The sequence below is a fragment of the Halichoerus grypus genome, chromosome 4 (assembly GCF_964656455.1).
Source record: "Halichoerus grypus chromosome 4, mHalGry1.hap1.1, whole genome shotgun sequence".
In the NCBI taxonomy this organism is placed as follows: Eukaryota; Metazoa; Chordata; class Mammalia; order Carnivora; family Phocidae; genus Halichoerus; species Halichoerus grypus.
In genome coordinates this window covers 54,929,119-54,955,824 of record NC_135715.1, presented here as the reverse complement: position 1 = coordinate 54,955,824, position 26,706 = coordinate 54,929,119, and the positions used below count along the sequence as shown (strand labels likewise).

Below are 26,706 nucleotides of genomic sequence, written 5' to 3'. Positions count from 1 at the left end.
CAAACTATACTTTTAACACAGAGCTTCTTGGAAGTCAAAACCAAAATACATTACAAATAGTTCATCTCTCTGCACTAAAAATGCCCTCTTAGTATCAAAACCCACAAAAGCAAAAATTTAGGCTAAAATATTCCCTAATATTAAGCAGTATTCTTTTTTTAAGCACAACTTAAAATTGCTGAATATCAATTTACCAAAACAGGCAAGTATGACCTTATCTTGGCAAAACTCACAATACTGTTTCTTCAACATCCTAGGAGACAGCTTGATGCACCACACTCTTCCATCTGCTTTGTTCTATTTCTTCATGCCCCAAATGGAAACTAAACCCTTCGAGTAATAGCCAAAATTTCATTAATCACAGGAAAGTACTTAGAGAAATAAGTAGCATGATATGAACAGAGGTAGACAGAACAACAGGTAGAGTAGCCTTGGTAATGACCTCAAAATATATGTTGAGACAGAACATCTATACAACAGGTACGGGAATCATATTAAATAATTCTATTCCCACTTACCTGATGAGCTCTCAGTAAAGACTGTTAATGTCTGTCCTCCAACACTTTGTAAGACAAACGGATGTTCTCTAGGAGTGCTGACTGAAGCTGGTTTTCCACCAATATCGTGAATATTTGCAAGATCCTCATTCAAAGTAAATGACACCTAACAGACACATTAACAAGAGCTTATTACAACAGACTTATGTATTCAAAGTATCTTTCACAGAAATTCTGATTAAATCAAATACTTCTTTAAAAATGTGAATCTTCATTTCTAGACATTTTATTAAACATTTACCTAAAACTTTATTTTAAAAAATCCTTAATACTTAGTCATAAAAAGAGAATCTGGGGCACCTGGGTGGAGTCAGTTAAGCATCTAACTCTTCGTTTGGGCTCAGGTCGTGATCTCAGGGTTGTGAGATCAAGCCTCACGTCAGGCTCCGTGCTCAGCGTAGTCTGTTTAAGACTCTCTCTGCCCCTCCCCACCCCAAATAAAATAAATAAATCTTAAAAAAAGAGAGAGAATATATTCCCATTTGTCCGAATAATGGGACTAATCTACCATTATAAAGATAGGAGACAGCTTTCGAATGTTTTCTCTGGTTTATGGCTGAAGAAATTCTATTTCCAAAACAGAAATAATTTTTTTTCCCTAAGGTCTGTGATTTCAAGGGATCATGTCTTGTTACATTTATATCCTTATGAATACATATACTTAAATATATATTTAAATATATAACAAATACAAATAAATATACAGCAAAATGCCTGGCACATAGAAGGAAAACAGTATTTGCTGAATAAGTGAGTATTTTAAGAGTATTAAAAAAGTAATTGTACTTAAAGGGGGAAAAAGTGAGCTATTAACTAAGAATGCTTAAACACTCCCATAAGCAGAAAATATATTTCTTTTTTTAGGTTTTAATGACTACTGTAGGAGTACATGGTACTGTTTCATTTTTGAATATTTTAACAAATACAACTAAATATTTATTTATATATTTTTAAAGATTTTATTTACTTGACAGAAAGAGACATAGCGAGAGAGGGAACACAAGCAGGGGGAGTGGGAGAGGGAGAAGCAGGCTTCCCGCTGGGCAGGGAGCCCAATGCAGGGCTCGATCCCAGGACCCTGGGATCATGACCTGAGCAGAGGGCAGACGCTTAACCGACTGAGCCACCCAGGCACCCCACAACTAAATATTTATAAAGATAACGCAACACTGGGCGCCTGGGTGGCTCAGTTGGTTAAGCGACTGCCTTCGGCTCAGGTCATGATCTTGGAGTCCCTGGATCGAGTCCCGCATCGGGCTCCCTGCTCGGCAGGGAGTCTGTTTCTCCCTCTGACCCTCCCCCCTCTCATGTGCTGTCTCTCTCATTCTCTCTCTCTCAAATAAATAAATAAAATCTTTAAAAAAAAAAAAAAAAAAAGATAACGCAACACTGAGGTTTAGAATAAAAACACATACTAGCAGTTGTTCTTTCAAAATGATTTTTAATATATACTAGATCTCCCCAAAGGAACATCACATTTTACATCAAAAGATTTATAAACATAAAATACTAATATCCCAACCACATAGGAAAGATTATGAAGCATTTGTTGAATATTTCTCTACTATGTGATAGGTACCACAATTATGTCCTGGACTTAATGGGTCAAAACCTAAAGCCCTGAAAAATCCAGACCAAATGCCTTTGCCATGCTGAAATAATGTTGAAGTATTACTGAAGCAACAATAAGCCTCACAGTACCGAGAGGGGATAGTTTAGGTCAAAGCAGAAAAATGCTAAGAATGAACAACTAAAAAGGAGTCCATTCATTCACACGAAAGTGGCATTTATGCTGTTATGTGCTCCTCACCATCAGCCACTAGTTTGATGTGGAGTTTTCCAGAATGCAAACACCACCTTCTCTTTACTATTACTAATACATAGTAAAATAATCTGTTTTAAATAAAATTTTCATAGAAATAATCTTACCTCAGTCCTTCCTTGATTCCTACAAAAGAAAGGAAAAATTTTTATTTAGATTTCATGTTTTCTTTAGATGTACACTAAGAACTAAAAGGAGTAACACTACATCATATTTACATAAAATAAGACATTTACATAGATCAACTAATATTTACCCTTGGCTCTCCTCAACTAACCTACTCATAAATCATGTAGTACAAACAAAAGTCACTTTAATCCCATGTGTAGATATTATGAGTTTGTATCACTTAACACTATTACAACCTGCCTAATATTTTAACCAAGTAATGATCTCATTACAATTCTTATCTTTATTTCTACACCCTATGTAATAGCCTAATTAAAAAAAAATATATTACATATCTACTATAAGCAAAGTACTGAGTGTAAGATCTCTGTCCTCCGCCAGAAGATACAAAAATTACATCCATAACGATAAGAGATACATTTTAACTAATTTTAAATTAAGAGAGCCCAATGTGCCAGGATCAGATAGGACCCCATTTTTTCCATTTTAAGAGTTGAGAGAAAACCTGAGGTAAGTCTTGAAGGGTTCTGGGATTTCAATAGGCTGAGACGGGAATATAATATCAGAACTATCAGCTGAGCAAAGCCACAAAGAGTCTGATCATGAACATGTAGTCACATTTGGCTGGGAGAATACAAACTAAGGAATAGTGGGAGATAAACTAGGAAGGAGAACTAAAGCTAGACCATGGAGTATCTTGAATATCATAGTACAGAGCATGGACTTATTAATTCTCAAGCAATGGAGAGCCACAAGTATCATTTGAAAAAAAAAAAAAAAAGGGTACAAAACATGCTCCTAGAAACTTGCACCAGAAAATATATATAAAATGGATATGAAGACCAGTTAGAATACTAATGTTTCTCCATAACACCAGGCTGAGTTCCAACCTGCCTTCATTCAGTGGCTTAACCACTCATTCTATCATTAAGTGTCTACTCTACAACCATTAGGCATTGTGCCAAGTGCACGGTACAGTATGAACATAGGTCTTTATCCTCAAGAAGGTCCTAGTTTAAAAAAAGATCCAATCCATAAACAACATAAACTGGATAATAACTTTATGACAGAGGTACAACATACTGTCATGAAAATGCAGATGAGAAAGCTAGCAAAGATTAACTGAATGAGGGATGAGGTCAACAACGTGGAGGCATTACAGGTTAAGAGAGCACACAAGCAAGGGGAGCGGCAGGCAGAGGGAGAAGCAGCCTCCTTGCTGAGCAGGGAGGCCGATGCCAGGCTCGATCCCAGGACTCTGGCACCATGACTTGAGTTGAAGGCAGACGCTTAACCAACTGAGCCACCCAGGCATCCCTAGCACATTCTTTCTAACATCAGTGAATGGCAGGCAGGAATCAAGTGGTAAAGAGCCTCTTAGGCCAGACTAAGGAGTCCAGAATCTTAAACAGAATTATTCCCGGCAGGACTTCTCAGTCCTTCACTTATTAAAATGCAATGTTGATTCTCTCTTTGTTGGGGAAGTACCTAGAACAGAAGTGAAGAAATTCTAAGACTTCCTATAAAAATATGCATTTCCAGCTTCTCTCAAAAGACTGGAAGATTTGGCAGCAATGCCCTCCCCTACCCCCGAATTCAGCATGACAACAATCCCTTTGACATGCACAGTCCAATGAATTCTCACCGCAGTCCCTTCCCTATCACTCCTGGACCTGGTTTCTAGAGGCATTTAGTTTAGCTACCTTTCATAGGTGCTGCAGTCAAAACAAAGGCGAAGATGCAGAGAAGGCACTTGCAGCATGTTTACTGAATTGGAATGAGGCTAATGCAAAAACCCACATAAAAAGTAATGAAGGCTTGGGCGCCTGGGTGGCTCAGTTGGTTAAGTGACTGCCTTCGGCTCAGGTCATGATCCTGGAGTCCTGGGATCGAGTCCCACATCGGGCTCCCTGCTCAGCGGGGAGTCTGCTTCTCCCTCTGACCCTCCCCCCTCTCATGCTCTCTATCTCATTCTCTCTCTCAAATAAATAAATAAAATCTTAAAAAAAAAAAAAAAGTAATGAAGGCTTGAACCTGGTAATGGTAGAATGGAAGGAGGAGGACTGTGTGGCAGGGCATCTGAGCTGTCAGAACGGACAGAAGCGGAAATGACTGCAAGGAGGCAGCAAGGGGGAAAGGACTGTTTAAAGATCATGCTGACATTTCCAGTCTGGGGGACTTGAAAATCACCCAGATGCAATTAGGGAACACAGGAGGGGATGACAACTTTATTTTCATATATTTATTTATAACATCATCTGAGCTGGAATGATAAGACATTGACAAACTCTGGATGAGTTCATTTTCCAGAATAAAAACTAGTCCTTGAAGACTTAAGACTTATTTTAAAAGGATTACATATTCTTTTGTCTTGGTGTATAAATGTATGAAGTATACATGACTTTTTGTTGTTCAATATTACCAATAAAATATATCCTCTTCATGATGACCTGTGGTTAAAATTATAAACATCAACTATTGTAAAACATAGTAATATCTTCAGAAATGAATGAAGCAAACATGTAGCTCATCCTTTCACTGAATGCCTCAGAAGGCTGTGCCATTAGTTTCTCCTTCATTACTCTGGGTCCATTTCTCAATACTCCACAGCTATTTCTTTAGACTCCAGCCCCACTCCTCTTGCCTTTTTAAAAAATTAATCATTTGTCTTTCCTTTTTGTTATTTTTAAATACTTCATAGATTTGTCACCAATGGCAGGAGACTTTTCACTATCACTGATCACCAATAAAACACCTCTTTTTCCAAGGTAAGAGAATCAATACCAAGTCTTTTAACTGTGCTCCAGGATTTTTTTTAAATTTTTTATTTAAATTCAATTTAATTAACATATACTGTATTATTAGTTTCAGAGGAAGAATTCACTGATTCATCAGTTGCATAGAACACCCGGTGCTTATTACTTCAAGTGCCCTCATTTTTTTTTTTTTTTTAAGTTTTATTTAAGTACTTTTACACCCAATGTGGGGCTTGAACTCACAACCCCTGCGATCAAGAGTCACATGTTCTTCAAACTGAGCCAGCCAGGCATACCTGGATTTGTTTGTGTTTTGTTTTTAATTCCTATTCATTCATCCGCTTCTTGAACAATTCAGCTCAAAAATCATTAGGTGAAGCCAAGCAAGGTAGGTATCTGCAGACCAGGTCGAGTAAGGTAAGCACAGCCCAAATGGGATGGAAAGCAAGTACCTGGGGCAAGGTGTCTGAGCCCAGGAGGGTAAGGAGGGCATCCCCACAAAGGAATGGCTCAACAAGAACTGTGTTAGAACGTAGCAGGGTCAGGACATCCACATGGGAAGAAAACCTGAAGCATGCTGTTGGGAGTCCTAGAGGGGTAAGTAGGCATGCGTATGAGGACCGGAAGGGATGACGATCTGAATGTGTTGAGGACAGCATCCCTGTGGAGGACTGCAAAGGCAGCTGCCTAATGGGGGATGCTATAGCCCAAGCCAGGTGCGGAGGGCGTTCATACACTGGTGGGGAAGAGGGGGGGTCTAACCAAATAAGAACAGAGGCCCAAACAAATAAGTGAATATATATTAAATATAACAGGAACCAGTCCAAACATGAAAAGGGAGAAAACTGGAAACATTCAGTGGTGTTGGACTAGAATTGGATATTGGTATAAATTTATTATTTGCAAAATATATAAATATATAAATTAATAAAGATGTAAATGTGTATGTGTACATACACTCCCTAACTCTGCTCCCGGAAAGGGTCTGGGAGCAACAATGAGCACTTGTGGTATCCAGATCTTAGTTTCTAAATATCATTCTCCTCTAGAAAGAAGTCGGATCCATAGAAAAATGCGTGACTTCAGGCTCAGACAGAAATATACAAGATAAGTCTAAACCTTTCTTCTATGACAAAAAAAGTTAAGTGCTCAAAGAATGACAAAGACAGGTCAGAAGGCCACAGGACTTACACTATTGAACTGTACACTGAGAAAAGGGTTAAGATGGTAAATTTTATGTGTGTTTTTACCACAATAAAGAAAAAAAAGGGCATGGGAACCAGCTTAGGAGAAGCTTCCAATGTCTATATTTTGAACAATTTGAACATCAGAATAAATGATGATAGTAACAAATTGTGACCCATTAACTAAAACTGGAATCCATGAATTCATACTAAAAAAATAATAAAGTGGAAAATTTGATGAGGAATGGAATATTTACACAGTCTCAAAGTACCACCTGACAAAATACTTATTAATTACAAAGAAGAGTAAATTTACAGTGAAAAAGCATAGAAGACTCTCCTTAATCAAGTGATGAAAGTTACCACCAGTAATGGGACAAAATGAAAACATGCAAACCTTACTAGAATACAGTAAGAACCCAGCTTCACCTTCATTGATATTCTTGCCAAAGATGCATAACTCCAATCTAATCATGAAGAAACATCAAACTAAAATTTCCATAAAATAATGGAGAGTGTTGATACTTACACAGTATACAAGTCAAGGAAAGACTTCCAAATGTTCTAGATTTAAGGAAACTAAGAGACCTGACAACAGAATACAATTCAAGATTGTGCACTGGATCCTTTTGCTATAAAACAGTATGGAGACAACTGGCAAACCTTGAATATAGTCTAAGGATTAGGTAGTACTATTTGATGTTAGTCCACTGATTTGGAGGGATGTGCTGTGATTATGTAGGAGAATATCCTTTTTGTAGTAAAAAAGAAAAAGAAAAAAGCCCTTTATACTGTTCTTCTAACTCTTCTGTAGCTTGAGATTGTTTTAAAATAAAAGTATTAAATAATTTCAAAATGTGCCCAGGTTACTTCATTATTCCCTTACTAAGGTTGAGAATATTACTGATTTTTCTCTATAACAATGCTGAAATGAATATCCTCAATCTTTGCATCACTAACTTATTACTTCCATGAGGTAAGTTCCATGAAAGTGCTGGGTCAAGAACATGAATATGTTATTATTAATATTTCTAGCCTTCTCATTATCCCAGTCCCACTCTGCTGGATGAGTTTGTCTGTGTCTTTCTATAAGGGCAGCACCAAGAACTGAACAAACTACATTGTGAGCTAACTGGCAGAGAAAACAGTGGGATTATTATTCTATTTTGTTCTAAGCAGTAATGCGTGTGTGAGTACATGTGACTGTGTTATGTATATATATGTATGTACGCATATGTATGTTGCCAGGCTGGTCTTCACAAAGTTTGCGCTGACTTAAACTCATCAGTATAAGATTGTTCTAAATTTAGTCAATTTTATAACAGAAAAATTATATCTCATTTTTTGTTTGCATATTTATTATGACCTTGAATGTTACATGTGTTTAGAAATAAAGCTAGATATTAAGTCTCTGAGAAAAGCCTTACTAGTACAGACTGCATGATTGTCAGTAAAATAGAGCATATATAAAGCATTTCAAAAACTGAAGTTTTCTGAGGCAGGATGGTGATGCAGAAAGGTTGTTTTTTTGTTTTGGGTTTTTTTTTTTAAGATTTTATTTATTTATTTGAGAGAAAGGAGAAAGAGAGAGAGGGCAGGAGCAGGGGGGAGGGACAGAGGAAGAGGAAGAAGCAGACTCCCTGCTGAGCAGGGAGCCCGACGCGGGGCTCAAACCCAGGACCCCTGAGATAACCGACTGAGCCACCCAGGTGCCCCAGAAGGCTGGTTTTAAAACTTACACAACCTAGGGGAGTGTGGGGGGGAAAAAAACCAAAAAACTGAAACAACCTAAAGCAAAACCATAAGCTAACTAAAATGCAGTACACATTAGATATCCAAAGGGATAAAAATAATCCAAGTACAATGGTTTAGAAACATCACATAAGCTGCCTAAGAAAAATGGCCCAAAACCAGCTGTTAAAAAAGGCTAGAGTCTCCTTTTTTCAGGTGTAAACAGAACCAAATTTGGGGAGAGCTGCACTCCCAGCTGCATGTTTTCTCCCCTTCCTCTGCCTCTCCCAATTCCTCTACTCCACAGCCCTGTCTCTGCCAGAATGAACCACCACACCACATAGATCTCCCTAGCTTTGGGCCACCTGCACAGCAAGCTGCTGCTGCTTATCTTTGGGAGATGTGCCAGGGAAGGGAGGCCCATTCCCAAACCACATCAAACCCAATGCTGGGCCAATGGTCTATACTGTGTAGTATGTGGCATGACTGTAGGTGAACACTACAGAACATTTTATATGCATTGAACCCACGAGGTATTAATACCACCTCCTTTTAATAGATGAGGAAACAGAGAGGGGAAGTAACACCTAAAATCACATAGCTAGTAAGTGACAAGGTTTGGACAAGTCCAGAGCTGAATAACTCCTGAGTCCATACTCATAACCAGTATGCCACACTAGCTTTTAAAAACCTTAGCTGTTTTCATGTTTTACCCAAATATACATTTTTTACCACACAGATAATATATAAACTGGTTAATCTGCCTCTAAGAATCAATAGTTAATTATGTATCTCCTAGCCTTAAAAATATTTGAAGATGGTTTCACCTGGTGTTCCTTAAATCTTCTCTCAACAGCCATAGTACCTTCAAATATTCTTCATAGGACACTGAGCTTTTTAGTTTTCTCATTATCCTAGTCTCACTCTACTAAAGGAACTTATTTGTCCATGTCTTTAAGTACAGCACTAAGAACTGAACATAATGTTTTCACCATACACTAACTGGCAAAAAAAAAAGAGTGGGATTATCATCCCACTTCATTCTAAACAACAAACATCTATTAATGGAGTCTTTTGTTTATAGCCACATAACCCTGATGACTCATATTTAGCTTGAAATCAACTAAAATCCTGATAACCTCATCACATGCACTGAGAAGCCATTCCTCATCATCCTACACTTGCTTAATAATGAATTTAGTAATTCAGTAAAAGGAATGAAAACTGGGGTGCCTGGCTGGCTCAGTCAGAAGAGCATGCAACTCGATCTCGGGGTTGTGAGTTCCAGCCCCATGTTGGGTGTAGCGATTAGTAAAATAAATAAGCTTAAAAAAAAAAGGGAATGAAAACTAAATGAATAGCACAAACAAATAGCCAGGAGACCTACTATGGAACAAGCTGTTTTTAAGCATTTCCATAGCAATCTTAGGGTGCTAATTATTATGAATCGGTTATCATTAAAAGGATCTAGATCTGTAAGACAAGACGATTACGTATCATGTTAGGTAGAAAATCTGCTAGATCTTTTATCTAACATAAAAAATACATGCACACCTGAAAACATTAAATGCAAACAGCTTATTGTCATGATCAGGACACTCTAGAAAGAAGGGATACTAATAATAACTGCACGGGGAAACATGTAAACTGGGACTGTTCAGGCAAACCTGGGGGAATGGCCACCCAATATTAGATGCAACTGTGTAAACCATCTGCTTTAAATAAGGAAAAAAAAGAGCTTGAAATTTTCTACCCAGCAAAGGATGATAAAGAAAAACTGTGGCACACCCACCACTGCTTATTTAGTATGCTGTCTTTATTCTACTTCAGGGATCAAAGGGCTCGCAGAGGTTTCCCTGAACCTCGGCGTTTACCCTATTTCCCATACTAGTCCCTTTTTCTCCACACCAAAAAAAAAAAAAAAAAAAAAAGATTTTACAGTCCTCAACCAGGTATTTTCTTCACACAGAGATTTTGAGGAATGCAATATGCATGGCAGAAAAAGGACATCTGAGTTTACAAAGCATTTTTTTTTAAAGATTTATTTATTTGACAGAGAGAAAGACAGCAAGAGAGGGAACATAAGCAGGGTAGTGGGAGAGGGAGAAGCAGGCTTCCTGCCGAGCAGGGAGCCTGATGGCGGGGCTCGATCCCAGGACCCTGGGATCATGACCTGAGCCGAAGGCAAATGCTTAACGACTGAGCCACCCAGGTGCCCCTACAAAGCATTTTAATAAATCCTAAGCTATTTCCTTTGTCTCATAAATACTCTATGGGTTGTGAGGCATTTTTATCCACATTTTACAAACAAGAAAGCTAAGGCTTAGAGAGCTAAGGCCAAACAACTTTCAAGAGACACTTAGGACTAGAACCCAGGTCTGGAGCTCTAGTCCAGTTGTTACATAAAACCACATGGTTCATCACTTAAATGCATTTTTCCTATAGTCTGCCTTTCTTCAGTGACATAGATTGCTGAGATTTTATCTTGATAGTGGCTACCACTTTCAGTAAAACCAATTATAAGTCCAAAACAGAAAAAATAGGTAATTATCTGCATTACAAAGGATTCCATGTTGAAAAAGAAAAAAGATCACAGATTTCAATTAAAAGTATGCAAAGTGTACATTCCATTTTTCTTTCATTAAAAGTACAACTCACAAAAAAATGTGATTTATCTACAACTTTCCAGAAACAGGCTCATTTTATAAAGTTAAATATACAAATAAATGACAACCATTTCTGTATTATCTCACTGGATTTATAAAAAATGCCTGCAAGGTGGGGAAGAATGAAGGGGGGGAAATCGGAGGGGGAGATGAACTATGAGAGATGATGGACTCTGAAAAACAAACTGAGGGTTCTAGAGGGGAGGGGGGTGGGAGGATGGGTTAGCCTGGTGATGGGTATTAAAGAGGGCATGTTCTACATGGAGCACTGGGTGTTATACGCAAATAATGAATCATGGAACACTACATCAAAAATTAATGATGTAATGTATGGTGATTAACATAACATAAAAAAAGGAGTATATGGGACTAAAAAAAATAAAATAAAAGGCCTGCAAAACAGGCAACTTTAGGGATAAGGAATCTAAACTCAAAAGATGAAGTGACCTGTACAAAGTCTCACTGATCATGAGTGACAGAGCTGGAATGGAAACCTACTGGAGTTTTCTTACCATTCAAAGGCCTGAATTCAAGCCTGGTTCTGCTATTAAACGTGTGGTCATTTCTTGAGAAAGTAAGATATTTCTTGTCTCTACCTAACTTTAGAACTTTGGATATAAAAGCATGCCTGTTTCCAATCAATACCTTGTTAAAACAAAATGAAGAGTTAAAAGATAAGTCAGAACAAAGGTAAGTAAGAAAAAGAACAAAAAAGAACTAGAAAGAATACCTTAGGGTCAAATAACATGTAGAGACTAAGAAGATGAGAAGGAGCCAGCAACAGACTGAGAAGGTACAGTCTGCTAGGGAAGATAATCAATAGAGTGGGGTCCCAGAAGTGAAATGAAAAAAAAAAAAAAAGGGTTTGAGGATAGGAATGAATGACTGCAAAAAAGGACTATAAATCCTTTGCAGTGACTCCCACCAACAGTGGAGTCTATTGCACCCCACTTGAATCTGGGCTTGGCTATGTGAGTTGCATCCTCAGTAGGACTTCAGCAACCATGATGCAAACACTTTCACCATCATGTGAATGAGCACCCTGGAGATGAAATACACATGGTGGGACCTAGTGGCTCAGTCAGTTAAGCGTCTGCCTTCAGCTCAGGTCATGATCTCAGGGTCCTGGGATAGAGCCCCACATTGGGCTCCCCGCTCATTGGGGAGCCTGCTTCTCTCTCTCCCTCTGCCTGCCACTCCCCATTTGTACTCTCTCTCTCTGTCAAATAAATCAATAAAAAATCTTAAAAAAAAAAAAACAAAACCACACACATGGCCACTGCCCCCGCCGATAGCAAGCCAACTACTAGATACATGAGTGAGGCCATTCTAGCCAGGAAGACCAGCCAGGTCAGCCCCAAATGGAACTGCCCCACAGAAAAATAAGCAAATAAAATGGTTTTTGTTCTAAGCCACTAAATTTTGGGGTGATTCGTTATGAAGCAAAAGCTAACTGATAAAGACAGTGATGACAAAACTAGAGCTATTTTCAGTGGAGTAGCATGCATGAAAATCTGATTAGAGTTGGGTCAAGAATGAATGGACAAGGGCACCTGGGTGGCTCAGTTGTTAAGCGTCTGCCTTCAGCTCAGGTCATGGTCCCAGGGTCCATGACCACACTGGGCTCCCTGCTTGGCGGGAAGCCTGTTTCTCCTCCCCCACTCACCCTGCTTGTGTTCCCTCTCTTGCTGTGTCTCTCTCTGTCAAACAAATAAATAAGATCTTAAAAAAACAAAAACAAAAAAATGAATGAATGGACAGAGTGGAATGCAAGGCTTCTGGCTGATACCAGCTGAGCTCTGGAGGCTTCCCTTTCTAACAAGACCATTTCTTCAACCAGGAAACTACACCATTACACTGCTTACCAGGTGTTCCCTACACTTTTCCAATGCCCCTACAGATAGACATGGTGGCACAATGGCAAAATCTTTCTACCGAAGCAATTAATGGGATGCATAACCAACCCAGCATACCGCCTCAGAAGATGTGGAGACAATTGGAGGGATGAGGGAACTACATATTCTGTTGCTTCATGGCCAATAAGTTTTGCCAGTAAATCTGACTTTATATTTACATCTATCACTAGAGAGGGGGCTGTGAGTGTGTGTCTGCAGAGGTATCCATCCGCGTATGCAGAAATACCCATGCGCACACATTACTCCTTAGAGCGCACCTAACCATCTCTTGGCAAGTCTTGATTTGCTCATTACTTCTCATTTTCCAGGTACATTCTCTATCTAAAAAAGAATTGCTATTACATTTTAAAGCACTTATAAAATTTTCAAAAAACAGCTTTTTAAGATGTCAAAACTACAGAAATAACTTACTTGGCAATCCGCAGTTTCCCAACTTCACCTCTTCCAGGGGCTTTAGCCCATTGCTGTGACAAATATTTAGGAACCTAAAAAATAAATAAAACACTAGTAAGACTATGTTTTAGATGCTAACCTCCTAAACATAAAATGATATACTGCTTCTATTTTACTCTCTGCCTATAGTAACTAATCACTAAGTATCACGCTCCCATTATACATTTTGCACTATAAGGGATACTAAGAAAATATTTTAAATTTCAAAGAGCTAGGGGCGCCTGGGTGGCTCAGTTGTTGCCTTTGGCTCAGGTCATGATCCCAGGGTCCTGGGATCGAGCCCCGCATCGGGCTCCCTGCTCAGCAGGAAGCCTGCTTCTCCCTCTCCCACTCCCCCTGCTTGTGTTCCCTCTCTCGCTGTGTCTCTGTCAAATAAATAAATAGAATCTTAAATAAATAAATAAATAAATAAATTTCAAAGAGCTTAAAGTCAATCAAGCTGGTGACACAATTCTAACACCAGTCAAATATCTTAACAAAACAAAGTGTTATGTTCCCAAGTAAGTCCAATGAAAGTTCAGACATCAGAAAGGCTACCAGAAAAGTTTTCTCAGAGGAGTACAACACTCTAACATATTATTTAGAGATACCACCAAGTTTAAGATGATTTCAAAAGTCAAGTTTTATTGTAAGATAAAAACTCTGACCAATGATAAAGGATCTGCTGAAATAAATGATTAAATATCACAGCTAACATTTATATAATACTACTTTCCTGACACTGTTATAAGCAGTTTCCACATATTTACACATTTAATCCTCACATCTCTATGAGGTAGGTACTATTAATTACCCTCATTTTACAAATTATGAATCTGGGATACCCGGGGATTATATAATTTAGCCAAGATTATATAATTTGTCAATGGAGCCAGGATTCAAACCCAGTGTGGGTAACTAGATACATATAATCAGAAGGTTTTTAATTCCCAAAAGAGAATATATGCTGAATCACTACTATTCTTCTAAGAGACAGTATGAACTGTGGAATCAGCACACACCTTCAAGGTTAGCCTATTGTGAGGAATGAGATACCACAGATAAAGCATGAAGCATAATACCTCACATAAGGCAAGTACTCAATGAATGTCAGGTGTCACTACTATTTCCCCCAGCAATCTTGGAATGGTAACATGAACATGAGTGTAGAACTGAGTCAGAGCTTCTAAAGCTGGAAAGAAAAAAAACATTCTATTTACCAAGATTTCATTTGCAAAAGAACCACTTGATTATCAAGTGGCATTGCTTTGTTTAGATATAGTAAAAATTCAGGAATAAAAGGTTTAAAAAAATTCTAATGTCATTTCTTCAATTACATATGCATTCTTTACACCAAAATTATTGAACACTAGTCATATTCCCTAATAAAGCCCACAGGAGAAAGATGGTGTCTTTTCTTCATCATATTCCAAGTTACTGGTTCAAATGAGTCCTCTACATATATAGACCCATAAGACTTTCTCCCTTTCAGTAAAGGTATCCCTTCCATAATTTTGTATTTCAAGCAATCACATTAACCACTAACTTCCTGGCTCTCTCCTCAGTACTTCAACAGTTTTTTCCATCCCTTCAAATCCCTGACTCTAACATCTCTGCACTTTTCCCTAGCTGTGTATGTCCTGTCTTCACAATCATTCCCTTGCCCGTACCTCCTTCATCATGCTGGCCTGGCAGAACCTTAATCCCGATTAAAGCCCATCTCTACTGCTACTTAATTAATTAGTTTGATTTCATTTTGTTACTTCTCCACACTGGACCTGAGCAGCTGGAGAAAAATTCACAGTGATGCTAACTAGTCTCACTTGAAATATATGGCTACTAACACCAAGTAAGCCCTTCACAAGATGCTCAACAATTGAACTCCACCTCCCTGGTCAATCTATTCTCCTGCTACAGCTGAGTCACAAGTTTTCTTCACTTCTCAAGCCAACAACACCTCTCCCTCCCTTCTCCTTCTGTGGTGATAACCTGACTTCTCTTCAAACTAGGGAAAGAGGGGAGCCTGGGTGGCTCAGTTGTTAAGAGTCTGCCTTCGGCTCGGGTCATGATCCCAGGGTCCTGGGATCGAGCCCCATATCGGCTCTCTGCTCAGCAGGAAGCCTGCTTTTCCCTCTCCCTCTCCCACTCCCCCTTCTTGTGTTCCCTCTCTCACTGTCTCTCTGTCAAATAAATAAATAAAATCTTTAAAAAAAACAACAACAAACTAGGGAAAGAGGATCAAAAGAGAACCTCTACAGCTACCATGTAGCCACAGCTAAGGCCTTTTACTCTGACTTCCTCTCTAAAAACAATAGATGAATGATGGTCAATCCCTCCACTGTGCACTTAATTTCTTCTCCTGTAGTCTAATCAAGAACATCTTTCCTTCAATTCTACCGTTTTTCTCCTCTCTCCTCTCCTCTACTTAGTCATCCCCCCATCAGAATGATGACCATGATGATGACCGCTAACACTAAAGTGCTTACTACATGTGGCAGGAACACTCTGAAGATGGCCCCCAATGATCCTCACCTCCTGATATTCATACCCTTGTGTAATCGCCTCTCCTTGAGTGAGAAGGGGATCTGTGACTTGCTTCTCATCAATACAACATGGCAACGGTGATGGGATGTTACTCCCCTTCCCTTTTGGCTAGGATTCTTTTATTTATTTCTCTTTTTTGGCTATAAAATTTGTCCAGGTCTTTTTTTTAAGTGGGTTCCACACCCAACATGGGGCTTGAACTCACGACCCTGAGATCAAGAGTCAACTGCTCTACCGACTGAGCCAGCCAGGCACCCCATTTTCTTTCTCTTTTTTTTAAGTTTTTATTTTCATTACCCAGTGCTCATCATAACAAGTGCACTCCTTAATCCCCATCACCTATTTCACTCATCCCCCCATTCACCTCCCCTCTGGTAACCATCAGTTTGTTTTCTATAGTTAAGAGTCTGTCTCTTGGTTTATCTCTCGTCCCCCATCTTTGCTCATTTGTTTTGTTTTTTAAATTCCACATATGACTCATATTGTATGGTATTCGTCTTTCTCTGACATATTTCACTTAGCATAACACTCTCTAGCTCTATCCATGTCGTTGCAAATGGCAAGACTTCATTCTTTTTTATGGCTGAATAATATTCCACTGTGTGCATGCCCGCGCATGCACGTGTGTGTACCACATCTTCTTTATCCACTCATCAATCAGTGGGCACTTGGGCTGCTTCCATATCTTAGTTATTATAAATAACGCTACTATAAACATAGGGGTGCGTATACCCCTCTGAATTAGTGTTTTTGCGTTGTTTGGGTAAATACCCAGTAGTGTGATTGCTGGTTCATAGGGTAGTTCTATTTTTAACTTTTTGAGGAACCTCCATGCTGTTTTCCAAGTGGCTGCCCAGTTTGCATTACCACCAACAGCGCAAGAGAGTTCCTTATTCTCCATATGGGATGTTACTTCTGTGATGAGGTTACATAAGATGGTGACTTCTATCTTGCTTCTCTTGTTTTTTCAGTCTGCACACTTTGATGAAGTAAGCTGCCATGTTGGGGAGGCCTAGGTGGCAAGAAACTAAGGACAGGCTCTGGTTAGCAGGCAGGTAGGAAACCTAGGCCCTGGGTCCAATAACCCCGAGAAACTGAATTCTGCCAACCACACATGCTTGGAAACAATCTTCCCTGGTCACGACTTCAGATGAGAATTCAGCTCTGGCTGACATCTTGATTGTAACCTGTGAAAGGCTCTGAAGCAGGAGACCCAATTAAGCCATGCCAGGGCTCCTGATCCACAGAAACCATGAAATAATAAATGTATGTTGTTTTAAGCTTCTAAGTCTGTGGTAATATAGCAACAGATAACTAATACATTAAATGACAAGCACTCTTCTAAATGTTTTAAATATATTAACCACTTAATCTTCACACAATCCTGTTATTTCCTCCATTTTGCAAATGAGGAAACTGAGGCATGGGGAAATTAGCAAATCTGCTCAAGATCACACACCTAGTAAGAGCAGAGTCTATAATTCTTTCCACACACTGTCCCATTTTCTTTTTTTTTTTTTTTTTTTTTATTTTTTTTTTAAAGATTTTATTTATTTATTTGACAGAGAGAGACACAGCGAGAGAGGGAACACAAGCAGGGGGAATGGGAGAGGGAGAAGCAGGCTTCCCGCGGAGCAGGGAGCCCGATGTGGGGCTCGATCCCAGGACCCTGGGATCATGACCTGAGCCGAAGGCAGACGCTTAACGACTGAGCCACCCAGGCGCCCCTGTCCCATTTTCCACCTCTCTTTTCAGCATAGCTTTTTGAAAGAGTAGTCCCTGCTGGCTGACTAGTTCCTCCTCTGCCATATTTTTTTTTACTCTAGACAGGACTTCCTCTCTACCACTCCATGGAAAGTGACGACCCTAGTTACCAAATATCTCTACATTGCCAAGTCAATGTACAGTCCTCATCTTTCATACCTATCAACAATATTTGAGAACTGTTTCCTCCTTCTTCAAACACTTTCTTCACTTGGCTTTAAGTCACCACAATCTCTCTTGATTTTCCTCATACTTCTCTGGACTCTCCTTTTTGGTCCCCACACATCTAGATTCTCGTCTTCCTGGCCTCTCACCTGTAGTGTTCTGGTTTCAGTCCTCAGGTCTCTTCTCTTCTCTACCTGCAATCAATCTTATGTAATCTCATCCAGGCTCAAGACTTTAAATACCATCTGTATAATAACAACTCCCAAATTTAGAGCAAGTCCAGGCTCTCCCCTCAAGTTCCAACTTATATATCCAATTGCCTACTCAAGCTCTCCATCTGAAAATTCAGTGGACATTTCAAACTTAAAATATCCATACCAGAACTCTAATTTCTCCCTCATAACCTGCTCCTCCTGCAAGTTTCCATATCTCAGTAAAAGTCAACTCCATTCTTCCAGGTACTCAGTCTGAAACTTTGTGCAGTTACCCTGAATAGCTACTTTTATCTCACATTCCACATCCAACCAACTGATATATCCTGTGAGCAACATCTTCAAATTATATCAGGACTCCAGCCCCTTCTCACCAATTCCAGGGTTACCATCCTAGTCCAAGCCACCATCATCTTTTGTATAATTTTGATAGCCTTCGGATTTCTTAACTTCCACTCTTGTCCACGTCTAGCTGATTCTTAATATAGCAGCCAGAGTCATCATCTTAAAACATAAGTCAAATAATCCTATTCTGCTCAAAGCCTATTTAATAGACATCTACATAGTGCTTACTACAAGCCAGGTACTTTTCTAATCACTTTACAAAAGTTACTTCACTTAATCCTCATAAGAACTCTATTACTGGGACGTCTGGGTGGCTCAGTGGGTTAAGTGTCTGCCTTCAGCTCAGGTCGTGATTCCATCGTCCTGAGATCGAGTCCCGCATCGGGCTCCCTGCTCAGCAGGGAGTCTGCTTCTCCCTCTGCTGGCTGCTCTGCTGTCTCTCTGACAAATAAATAAATAAAATCTTTAAAAAAAAAAAAAAAGAACTCTATTATTATCCCAGTTTTTTAAAGATTTTACTTATTTGAGAGAAGAGAGTGAGAGGGAAAGAAAATCTGAAACAGACTCCACACTGTGCACAGAGCCTGACGCACAGCTGGATCCCACAACCGGGAGATCATGAGCTGAGCTGAAACCAAGAGCCAGACGCTCAACTGACCAGCCACCCAGGCGCCCCTATTACCATCCCATTTTTGCAGATAAAAAAATGAGACCCAAAAGTTATTTGCCTAAGGTCTCACATTACTAGTGGTGAAGCCAGGATTCTAATCTAGGCAGTCTAGCTCCATAATCACCATGCCATGTTGCTGCTGCTCTAGGGCTACTCCCTCCCCATGTCACTCAGAGTAAAAATCCTATGATGTCTGACGTGTTTCAGCCCCCTCTAGCCCATGGCCTCATCTCCTACTACTTTCTCTCTCTCACTTGACTCTAACCACATTGTTCTGTGAACATTCCCAGCACCTCATATCTGAGGGCCTTTGAAATGCTGTTACTTCTGTCTGGAATACTCTTCCCCCCAGATATGTGGAGGGCATGCCCCCATAATGTCCTTCAGGTCTCTGATCACAGACCACCTTATCAGTGAGGCCCTTCTCCCACCCTATTTAAAACAGTATCCCCAGATACTTACTATACATTTTACCTTATTCATTTTTCTTAGAGCACTTATCATGGGCTATATATGTGTTCATTTACTGTCTATTCTCCTTCCCCGTTAGAATGTAATCTGCAGGAGGCAGATATATTGTCTGTTTTGTTTACTACCATATTCCTAGCATCTAGAATAGCCTAGCACATAGCAGGAACAGTTATCTTAATGACTGGATACTGAGGAAACATTAGCTAATGTTAATGTAATAACAATGATGACATTATTGGGATATATCTGGGATACAGAATTTAATTTTAATAAACCTCACTGCATTCTCAGAGAGAAACTTTATTTCAGAGATCTACCTTAAAATAAGGGGGAAGGAGGAAAATGCCAATAGTGGAGAGCATTATTTTCCAGTCTGCCTCCATCCACTTATTGCTGGTTCCTGGAGATGCTATTAAGATAAAGGAGAGACAAGAATATTTTGGAGCACTGGAACTCTTGAGGAGACTGCACTTCTTCACTACATTAACCAAGTCAGAAGAGTCTCTGATCAAACTGCTGGAGACTACAATTTTAGCTACCGAACAACGAGAAGTTCTAAGTAAAGTCTATATCATACACTAAAACAAATTTAAGAATCAAATCCACTACAATAAATTGTACCTAATACAAGCAACTGTCAACTTACAAAAAAGATTATGCTGCAGAAGTTAATTGATAAAAATAAGTTTGGAACTCACACTGCATTATCATCATTATAATAAAGTCATAAGTTCCCAGGGAAGCCTACCAGCTTATTTAATTCAAAAGGCTGCCAAAATACTATACTTTTTCAATGAAAAACTGAATACATTGAGGATAGTATGTCAATCATATACGTATAACTCTCTATAGCAAGAGCTTATGGAAATGAGCTTCCCAGAAGTTCCAGCCCATTAGCATTAAGTCTGAAAAAAGGGAGGGAGATGAGGAAGAAAAACTCATAGCATATATGGTCCCAAGCCTCCAAAATACCATTTTGAATGGCTGATATTTTTAATTAAAACATTTTCTTTTTTTAATAAAATTGTTAAAGTATACAACATGATGATCTACTGAAATGGTTACTACAGTCAAGCTAATTAACATACCTCTCCTCACATAATTACTTTTTTATAAGAATACCTGAATTCTACTCTCTTAGTAAATTTTCCCAAAACAGTCGTGTCAACATATCAGTTGTGAGATATGTGTTGTTTCCGCCATCTCCACAGTCATTAAAGAAAATCAGATGGAGACAAGATAATAGGTACAACGGGGTGTTTTCTCAGATTTCCGAAGACAGTAATAGAAAATGACTCACTTAAGCATTATTTCCTCAGGGAAACTTCCCTTGACCCCCTAGACTAGGTCAAGTTTATTATCCACACTCATAGAACAGTATTCCTGGCTTCCATGTCCAGACAGGTAAGTCTGTAACTGCTTTCATTAGGACTAATCTTTGATGGCTGTCTGTCTCCTGCAGTAGACTATAAATCCTAGTTCACAGAGCATGGGCCATGTCTGTTTCTGCTCACCATAACATACTCAGAGCCTGGCACAATGACTGGCAATCACTGAAAACTTGTGGGATGAATCAACCCACGCACCCGTTCACTCATGGCAGGCAGAGCAGTAAGGTCAACCACGACTTTGAAGCCAAGGTGCTAAGGTCATTACGTATAGACGTTATTCCCCTGAGCTTCTTTGCCAATTTTGCTTCAGCAAGTATCTAGTTCCCCAACTACTAGTCTCCAAACCCTGTTTCTCCCAGAATACAAGCAAATTAAGGGCACTGTAATGGACACTGTGATGTGACACCCATTTCCCCCTTTAGGACTGAAGGCCTTATTCTCCCAGCTGCTGGGAGTGTGGCCACAGAGAGCCCCAGCTGTTAGCCCCTCTTGGCATTGCCTTCACTGAAGAGAGGTGATGTGGGGGGCTTCATTTCTTTCTTTCTTCCTTCCTCTAGCCAAGATCACACTCTTCCTGGGACAAACAACATGCAATGATTGGTCAACATAGGGTATACCTCACCCCAGATCAGGACACCTGTAAGACTCCCTGTGGAAACATCCTCAGCTTTCCTTGAGACTGCATCATACCCTCTTACCAGTCCTGTTTAAGTCTTCTTCCTTCCACAGGTGATGATCCCAAGAGCATTCCCTGGTAAACTTAATCATCTCAGAATCAGCTTCCCAAGAAGCCCAATCTGTGACATGCAGCTTTTACTCCCATGTTTTCTTGAAGATCATCACCACATGGAACTGACAAGATCCAAGGTCACAAAAATGAAGTTCCCAGGGGTGCCTGGGTGGCTCAGTCGGTTAAGCATCTGCCTTTGGCTCATGTCATGATCTCGGGGTCCTACGGTTGAGCCCCGCATTGGGCTCCCTGCTCAGCAGGGAATCTGCTTCTCCCTCTCCCTCTCATTTGTGCTTTCTCTCTCTCAAAGAAAGAAAGAAAGAAAGAAAGAAATGAAGTCCCCACATCACCTCTATTCCTCAGGGAGATAACTCATGAAAGAGACCTAAGCTGGAAAAAAGACATTTCCTATTCTTGGCATAAGCTGTGTAGCCAAACAGACCTAAATTTGAAACACTGTTCCATACTTGGGTAAGATAACCTCCCTAAGCCTCAATTTCATCATCTGAAAAAATATAGACATTTAGTATCTTCTTCAAAGGTTTGCTTTGTATAAAATACTTGGTACATATGAAAGCTAAGTTCCTTTTCGCCTGTCTCCTGTCCTGATCCTCTCCTCCAACAAACAGTAGTCAAAATGCCTAGAAGAGGAAGGCTGATTGGGTTAGAAACAACTTTTTACTGGCTAGAAAGCTGTTGCTTAGACCTACCACAGCCCTTCTCAATACCTCCACTTTTCTTTCCCAAAAAAGAGGTAGCATTTGTTATAAATCAGGCCTCAGTATGATATTCATTACTTACAAAAATCCCACCACTCCTAATAACCTTGCTAACTTTATCTCCTCTTCCCCATCATATATGTACCTTACCCTCCAGCCAACCATAACTAGAGAAGATTTTTCCAGAAGTCTAAAAATTGGAAAGCAAACAACAGAACTATGCTAAAATATTTTTTTTTTTAAAGATTTTATTTATTTATTTGAGACAGAATGAGAGAGAGAGAGAGAGAGAGCACATGAGAGGGGGGAGGGTCAGAGGGAGAAGCAGGCTCCCCGCCGAGCAGGGAGCCCGACGCGGGACTCGATCCAGGGACTCCAAGATCATGACCTGAGCCGAAGGCAGTCACTTAACCAACTGAGCCACCCAGGCGCCCCTATGCTAAAATATTCTTTTTTTTTTTTTTTAAGATTTTGTTTATTTATTTGACAGAGAGAGACACAGCGAGAGAGGGAACACAAGCAGGGGGAGTGGGGGAGGGAGAAGCAGGCTTCCCGCGGAGCAGGAGCCCGATACGGGGCTCGATCCCAGGACCCTGGGATCATGACCTGAGCCGAAGGCAGACGCTTAACGACTGAGCCACCCAGGCGCCCCTATGCTAAAATATTCTTAAACATTCTACAATTTTGAAGGATTTGGTATAAGGTATGTAGTAACAGTGTGACCAGTTGGCAACCTAACAGTGGCACAGACTGAGCAACAGAACAGGGTAATGCAAACTACAAGGACTAGCTCCCTGACAAGGTAAAAACTGTGACTTTATGTTTTAGCAGATGACATCCACCATAAAAGTTAAATCCAATCATATCTATTCCTATCAAAACTCATTTGGATCATCAATCTCTTGTAGATTTAAGATACTCAAAACCCCAGAAATGGCATTTCATAAGCCAGTACAGGTACTGGATATTCTGGGACACAATCTTCTACTATATTTGCTTTTTTCTGAACACACTCTAGTTCTCCCCAGCCCTGTTGAGAAGTTTTTTCCTAACTAATTAACTCCATAGGCTCTTCTTAAATGTCACCTTCTCCATGAAGTCTTCCCTGTTCCAGCCAGAAAAACAACTATTTTCCTGCTCAAAACACTCAAGAGATCTTACATGTATATTACACCTTACTGTATTTCTCCTGTTTTATACCTTTCTAGTGATGGAATTAATATGTACAAGATGGCCCATAAACTTTGAGATACTCTAAGAAGAAATTTACACATTTTGCAGCAAATGATCCTCAAAGAACAGAACTCAAAGTATTATCTATAATGAGAAATATGGGGGGTTTTTTGGGGGGGTCTCCTTTAATTTTTTTTAAAGATTTATTTATTTGGCAGAAGGAAAGCACAAGCAGGGGAGTGGCAGGCAGAGGGAGAAGCAGGCTCCCCGCTGAGCAAGGAGCCGGAGGCGGGGTTCAATCCCAGGACCCTGGGATTACGACCTGAGCAGATGCTTAACCGACTGAGCGACCCAGGTGCTCCTACAATGAGAAATATGAACATATAGAGAAAAGACGTGAAATCAGTATGTAATTCTGTTCACAAATTCTGACTGGATAAGAACGAAGACACACTTTCTCATATGTTATATTTTAATATCATGCAAAGAAAGCCGAAAATGAAACTATTACAATTTGATGTTGTCCTATAATTTATTCCTATAATTCAGAGTTGAAAATCCAAGTATGCTCAAGTATGGGCATGAAAATCACACTCGATACTAAATCCAGTGCAAATGAAACAAGTTCAAGTTATCTGACAGCTATGCAAATCAAACCCCATTGTCTATCAGGTGTCCTTTAATGGAGCAGAAACAAAAGTTGTCAAAGAAAGAACAGGAGTGGACTTTAGGGCAGAAAGTATTTGCTAGCAATTCTTCTCATTATCTTTCAGAGATGAATTTGTCAAAGAACAAGAACTGGCAAGAAAGTCCTTTCACACCCTGGAAAGATCTATCTGCAAGTGTGTTATTATTTTTTTTTTGATACTTAGGATTAGAAAAAGAAGATATACTGTATGCCAAGCTGGTAAGAAGAAACAGTAATACTGTAAACCGTAAATAGTCTAACAACTACCTTTACAAAACAAGAACAAATCATTGGCTTGAGTTCTTTTCAAAGAGATAAAATGTATTCAAATACCCAGACATGAGAGAGAACTAAAATTTTAAACTTTATTTTTTAACTTCTTTTTAAATTACATTTTTTCACATTCTCATATAGTCAGTTACCAAATCCCGACAACTTTTACTGAAAAAGTTTCCCTAACTCCCCAGACTTCATTATCACATACCTATGATGCTGTGATCACTTTCTAATTTTGACTCTGGTTATCCTCCTCTCAAGCTTTTTCCCTCCCTTGAATTATTTGCATCCTTGCCTTACTCAAAACCCTCCAAAGAGTTCCTCACTTCTTGCAGACTAAAGTTAAGACATCCCCATTTCACAGTATAATATGAGTATATGGTTCCAAACTTTTTTTTTTTTTTTTTTTACACAAACCCTCTGCTCTAGGCATAATAATCTCCTTCGTTTTCCAGGACACACCATGTTAATATGCATTTCCAGTCTTGCATTTCTGTTCCACTCTCCATAATATACTATGCTAATGCCTCTGCCCACCCATCCAATTGTGTAAGGCAAACAATATTCACTAAGCATTTACTGTGCTCCAAGAATTAATGCAGCATCTCAAGTTTCACCATTTTTTCAAGCTCTTTCAACCTGCAAGGGAGATCTCCTTAATGATTCTCCTCCATTTGGCATGCAGTAGGAGAAATACCCTAGGAGAAATTCACCCCAGCCTTTTAGGTCATACTGATACAGCTGTGAGAAGTCAAATGAGTGCCAGAGAGTAAAGCTGAGGTTGAAGAATAATAAATAAGAGATCATTCATTCATTCATTCACTCCATATCTGTTGAGCAATTACCATGTGTCAAACACAATTCTGGTTGGGACAGGCAAGGATCTCATTCTCATAGAATGTGTGAGAGTGCACCCACACTAGAGAGAAGGAGGTAACCAACACTGAACACATGAACATACAATCACTTTAGACTGTGAGAAGTGCTTTGAAAAATATAATACAGGTTTGACATGCTAGCAACTGATCATAAGGGAGCTTTTTTAGAGAGGAGGACAGGAAGCGCCCCTCAGATTTAACTGATGAGAATTCAGCCATGTGATAAAAGTTAAAAAAAAATTAAAAAACCAAAGGTCCTAGTTCAAAGACTGCCATAATTACATTTTGTACACACGTCTCATGAAAGTCCCCTAAGAGACAACACTCCTCGATATGAAAAAGTAAGGACAAATACTGTGCTCACTCAGGGCTAATCAAAATTGCTGCCTTTACAAAAAACACTCTAAAAGAACACTCCAGTTCAATGACCTCTCCTTCTGTGAGTTCAGAGCTCTCTCAGCTCTCCTGAGAACTCCAATAAGGGCCACCGCCCTAAAAGAACACGTTAAGGGTACACAGGGACCCGTTCTACTTTCTGGCCGAGAATATTGTACAGGAAGCAGACACTCAACTTCTTTAAATAGACTCACGACTAAAATCACTTTCACCAAAAGGAGATACAGAAATTCTTCAGCCTGGGGTAAAACACACCACTCAAGTCGGAGAACACCATCACAGGACCCCAGAAAAACCACACAGTGGGGAAAGGAATCCGTTCCAGGCAGGTTCGGACTCTTAATTGTTTCAAAGACTGCGTCCCTCACCAACTGCCTCGCCTGCAAACTAGTTTGCACATGTGTAGCTCTAACGAGATAGCCGTAGAGAACTTTAAAAGGCTTACGGAGTGGGACAGTTTCAAGTCACTTAAACTACTTAAACTAGGAGGAGCGCAAGCCGGCGTCGCACGAACAGACCTTGACCAGCCACACTCCGGTGTTCTGTTTGGCGCCGGTCAGATCGAGTTCCCCACGCTCCGCCATGGGTCTGCTGCCGGTTGAGGCGAGCGAGCCGGAAGAGCGGCCCAGGAGCTGGGGGCCTGCGGTGCAAAGGATTGGAGAACAGCGTATACCGCTGCCGGAGGCTGACTATAAAGAAACCGCCTCCACCCGCCAAGATATAGGGAATTCCCGGAAACAGAAACACGCCTCTGGGAGGCGGGAACTGCGCCTGCGCGCTGCCACCGTCAGTACGGCGTGCCGGTACGGACAAACTTCCTAGTTAGGCACATTCTTGAGTGGGCGTGGTTACTGGTGGCCGGTTGCGTCTGAGTGATTAAGACACCGGGCAGGATGAAACAAAATGTCCACAATACATTTAAAGACCAGGTCGGCATATGTCAAAACAGAAAAATGGGGTTCAAAGAGACAAAAGCTGTCAGTATGTGTCCATCCCTGGCCAAGGAGAGAGAAACAACATTTTCGAGGACGGGGGGGAATAATAAAAAGAGTAAGTGAATTAGCCACCTGGGCATTGGGATCGGACAGTGT

General features: G+C 40.0%; 1 protein-coding gene across 2 annotated transcripts in view; it reads right to left on the bottom strand.

Annotated features, from left to right (window-relative positions):
• GTF2F2 (general transcription factor IIF subunit 2) overlaps positions 1-26,372 on the bottom strand; it is a 149,028-nt gene extending 122,656 nt beyond the window's left edge. For both annotated transcript variants that reach the window (XM_078070336.1, XM_036071698.2), the window contains exons 1-4: positions 26,134-26,372; positions 13,173-13,246; positions 2,487-2,505; positions 519-663 (exon numbers count right to left, since the gene is read on the bottom strand). In XM_078070336.1, coding sequence (XP_077926462.1) covers positions 519-663; positions 2,487-2,505; positions 13,173-13,246; positions 26,134-26,199 — 304 coding nt within the window. In that variant the 5' untranslated portion in view covers positions 26,200-26,372. The remainder of the gene's footprint in view (positions 1-518; positions 664-2,486; positions 2,506-13,172; positions 13,247-26,133) is intronic.
• Between the last annotated feature and the right edge of the window lie 334 nt (positions 26,373-26,706).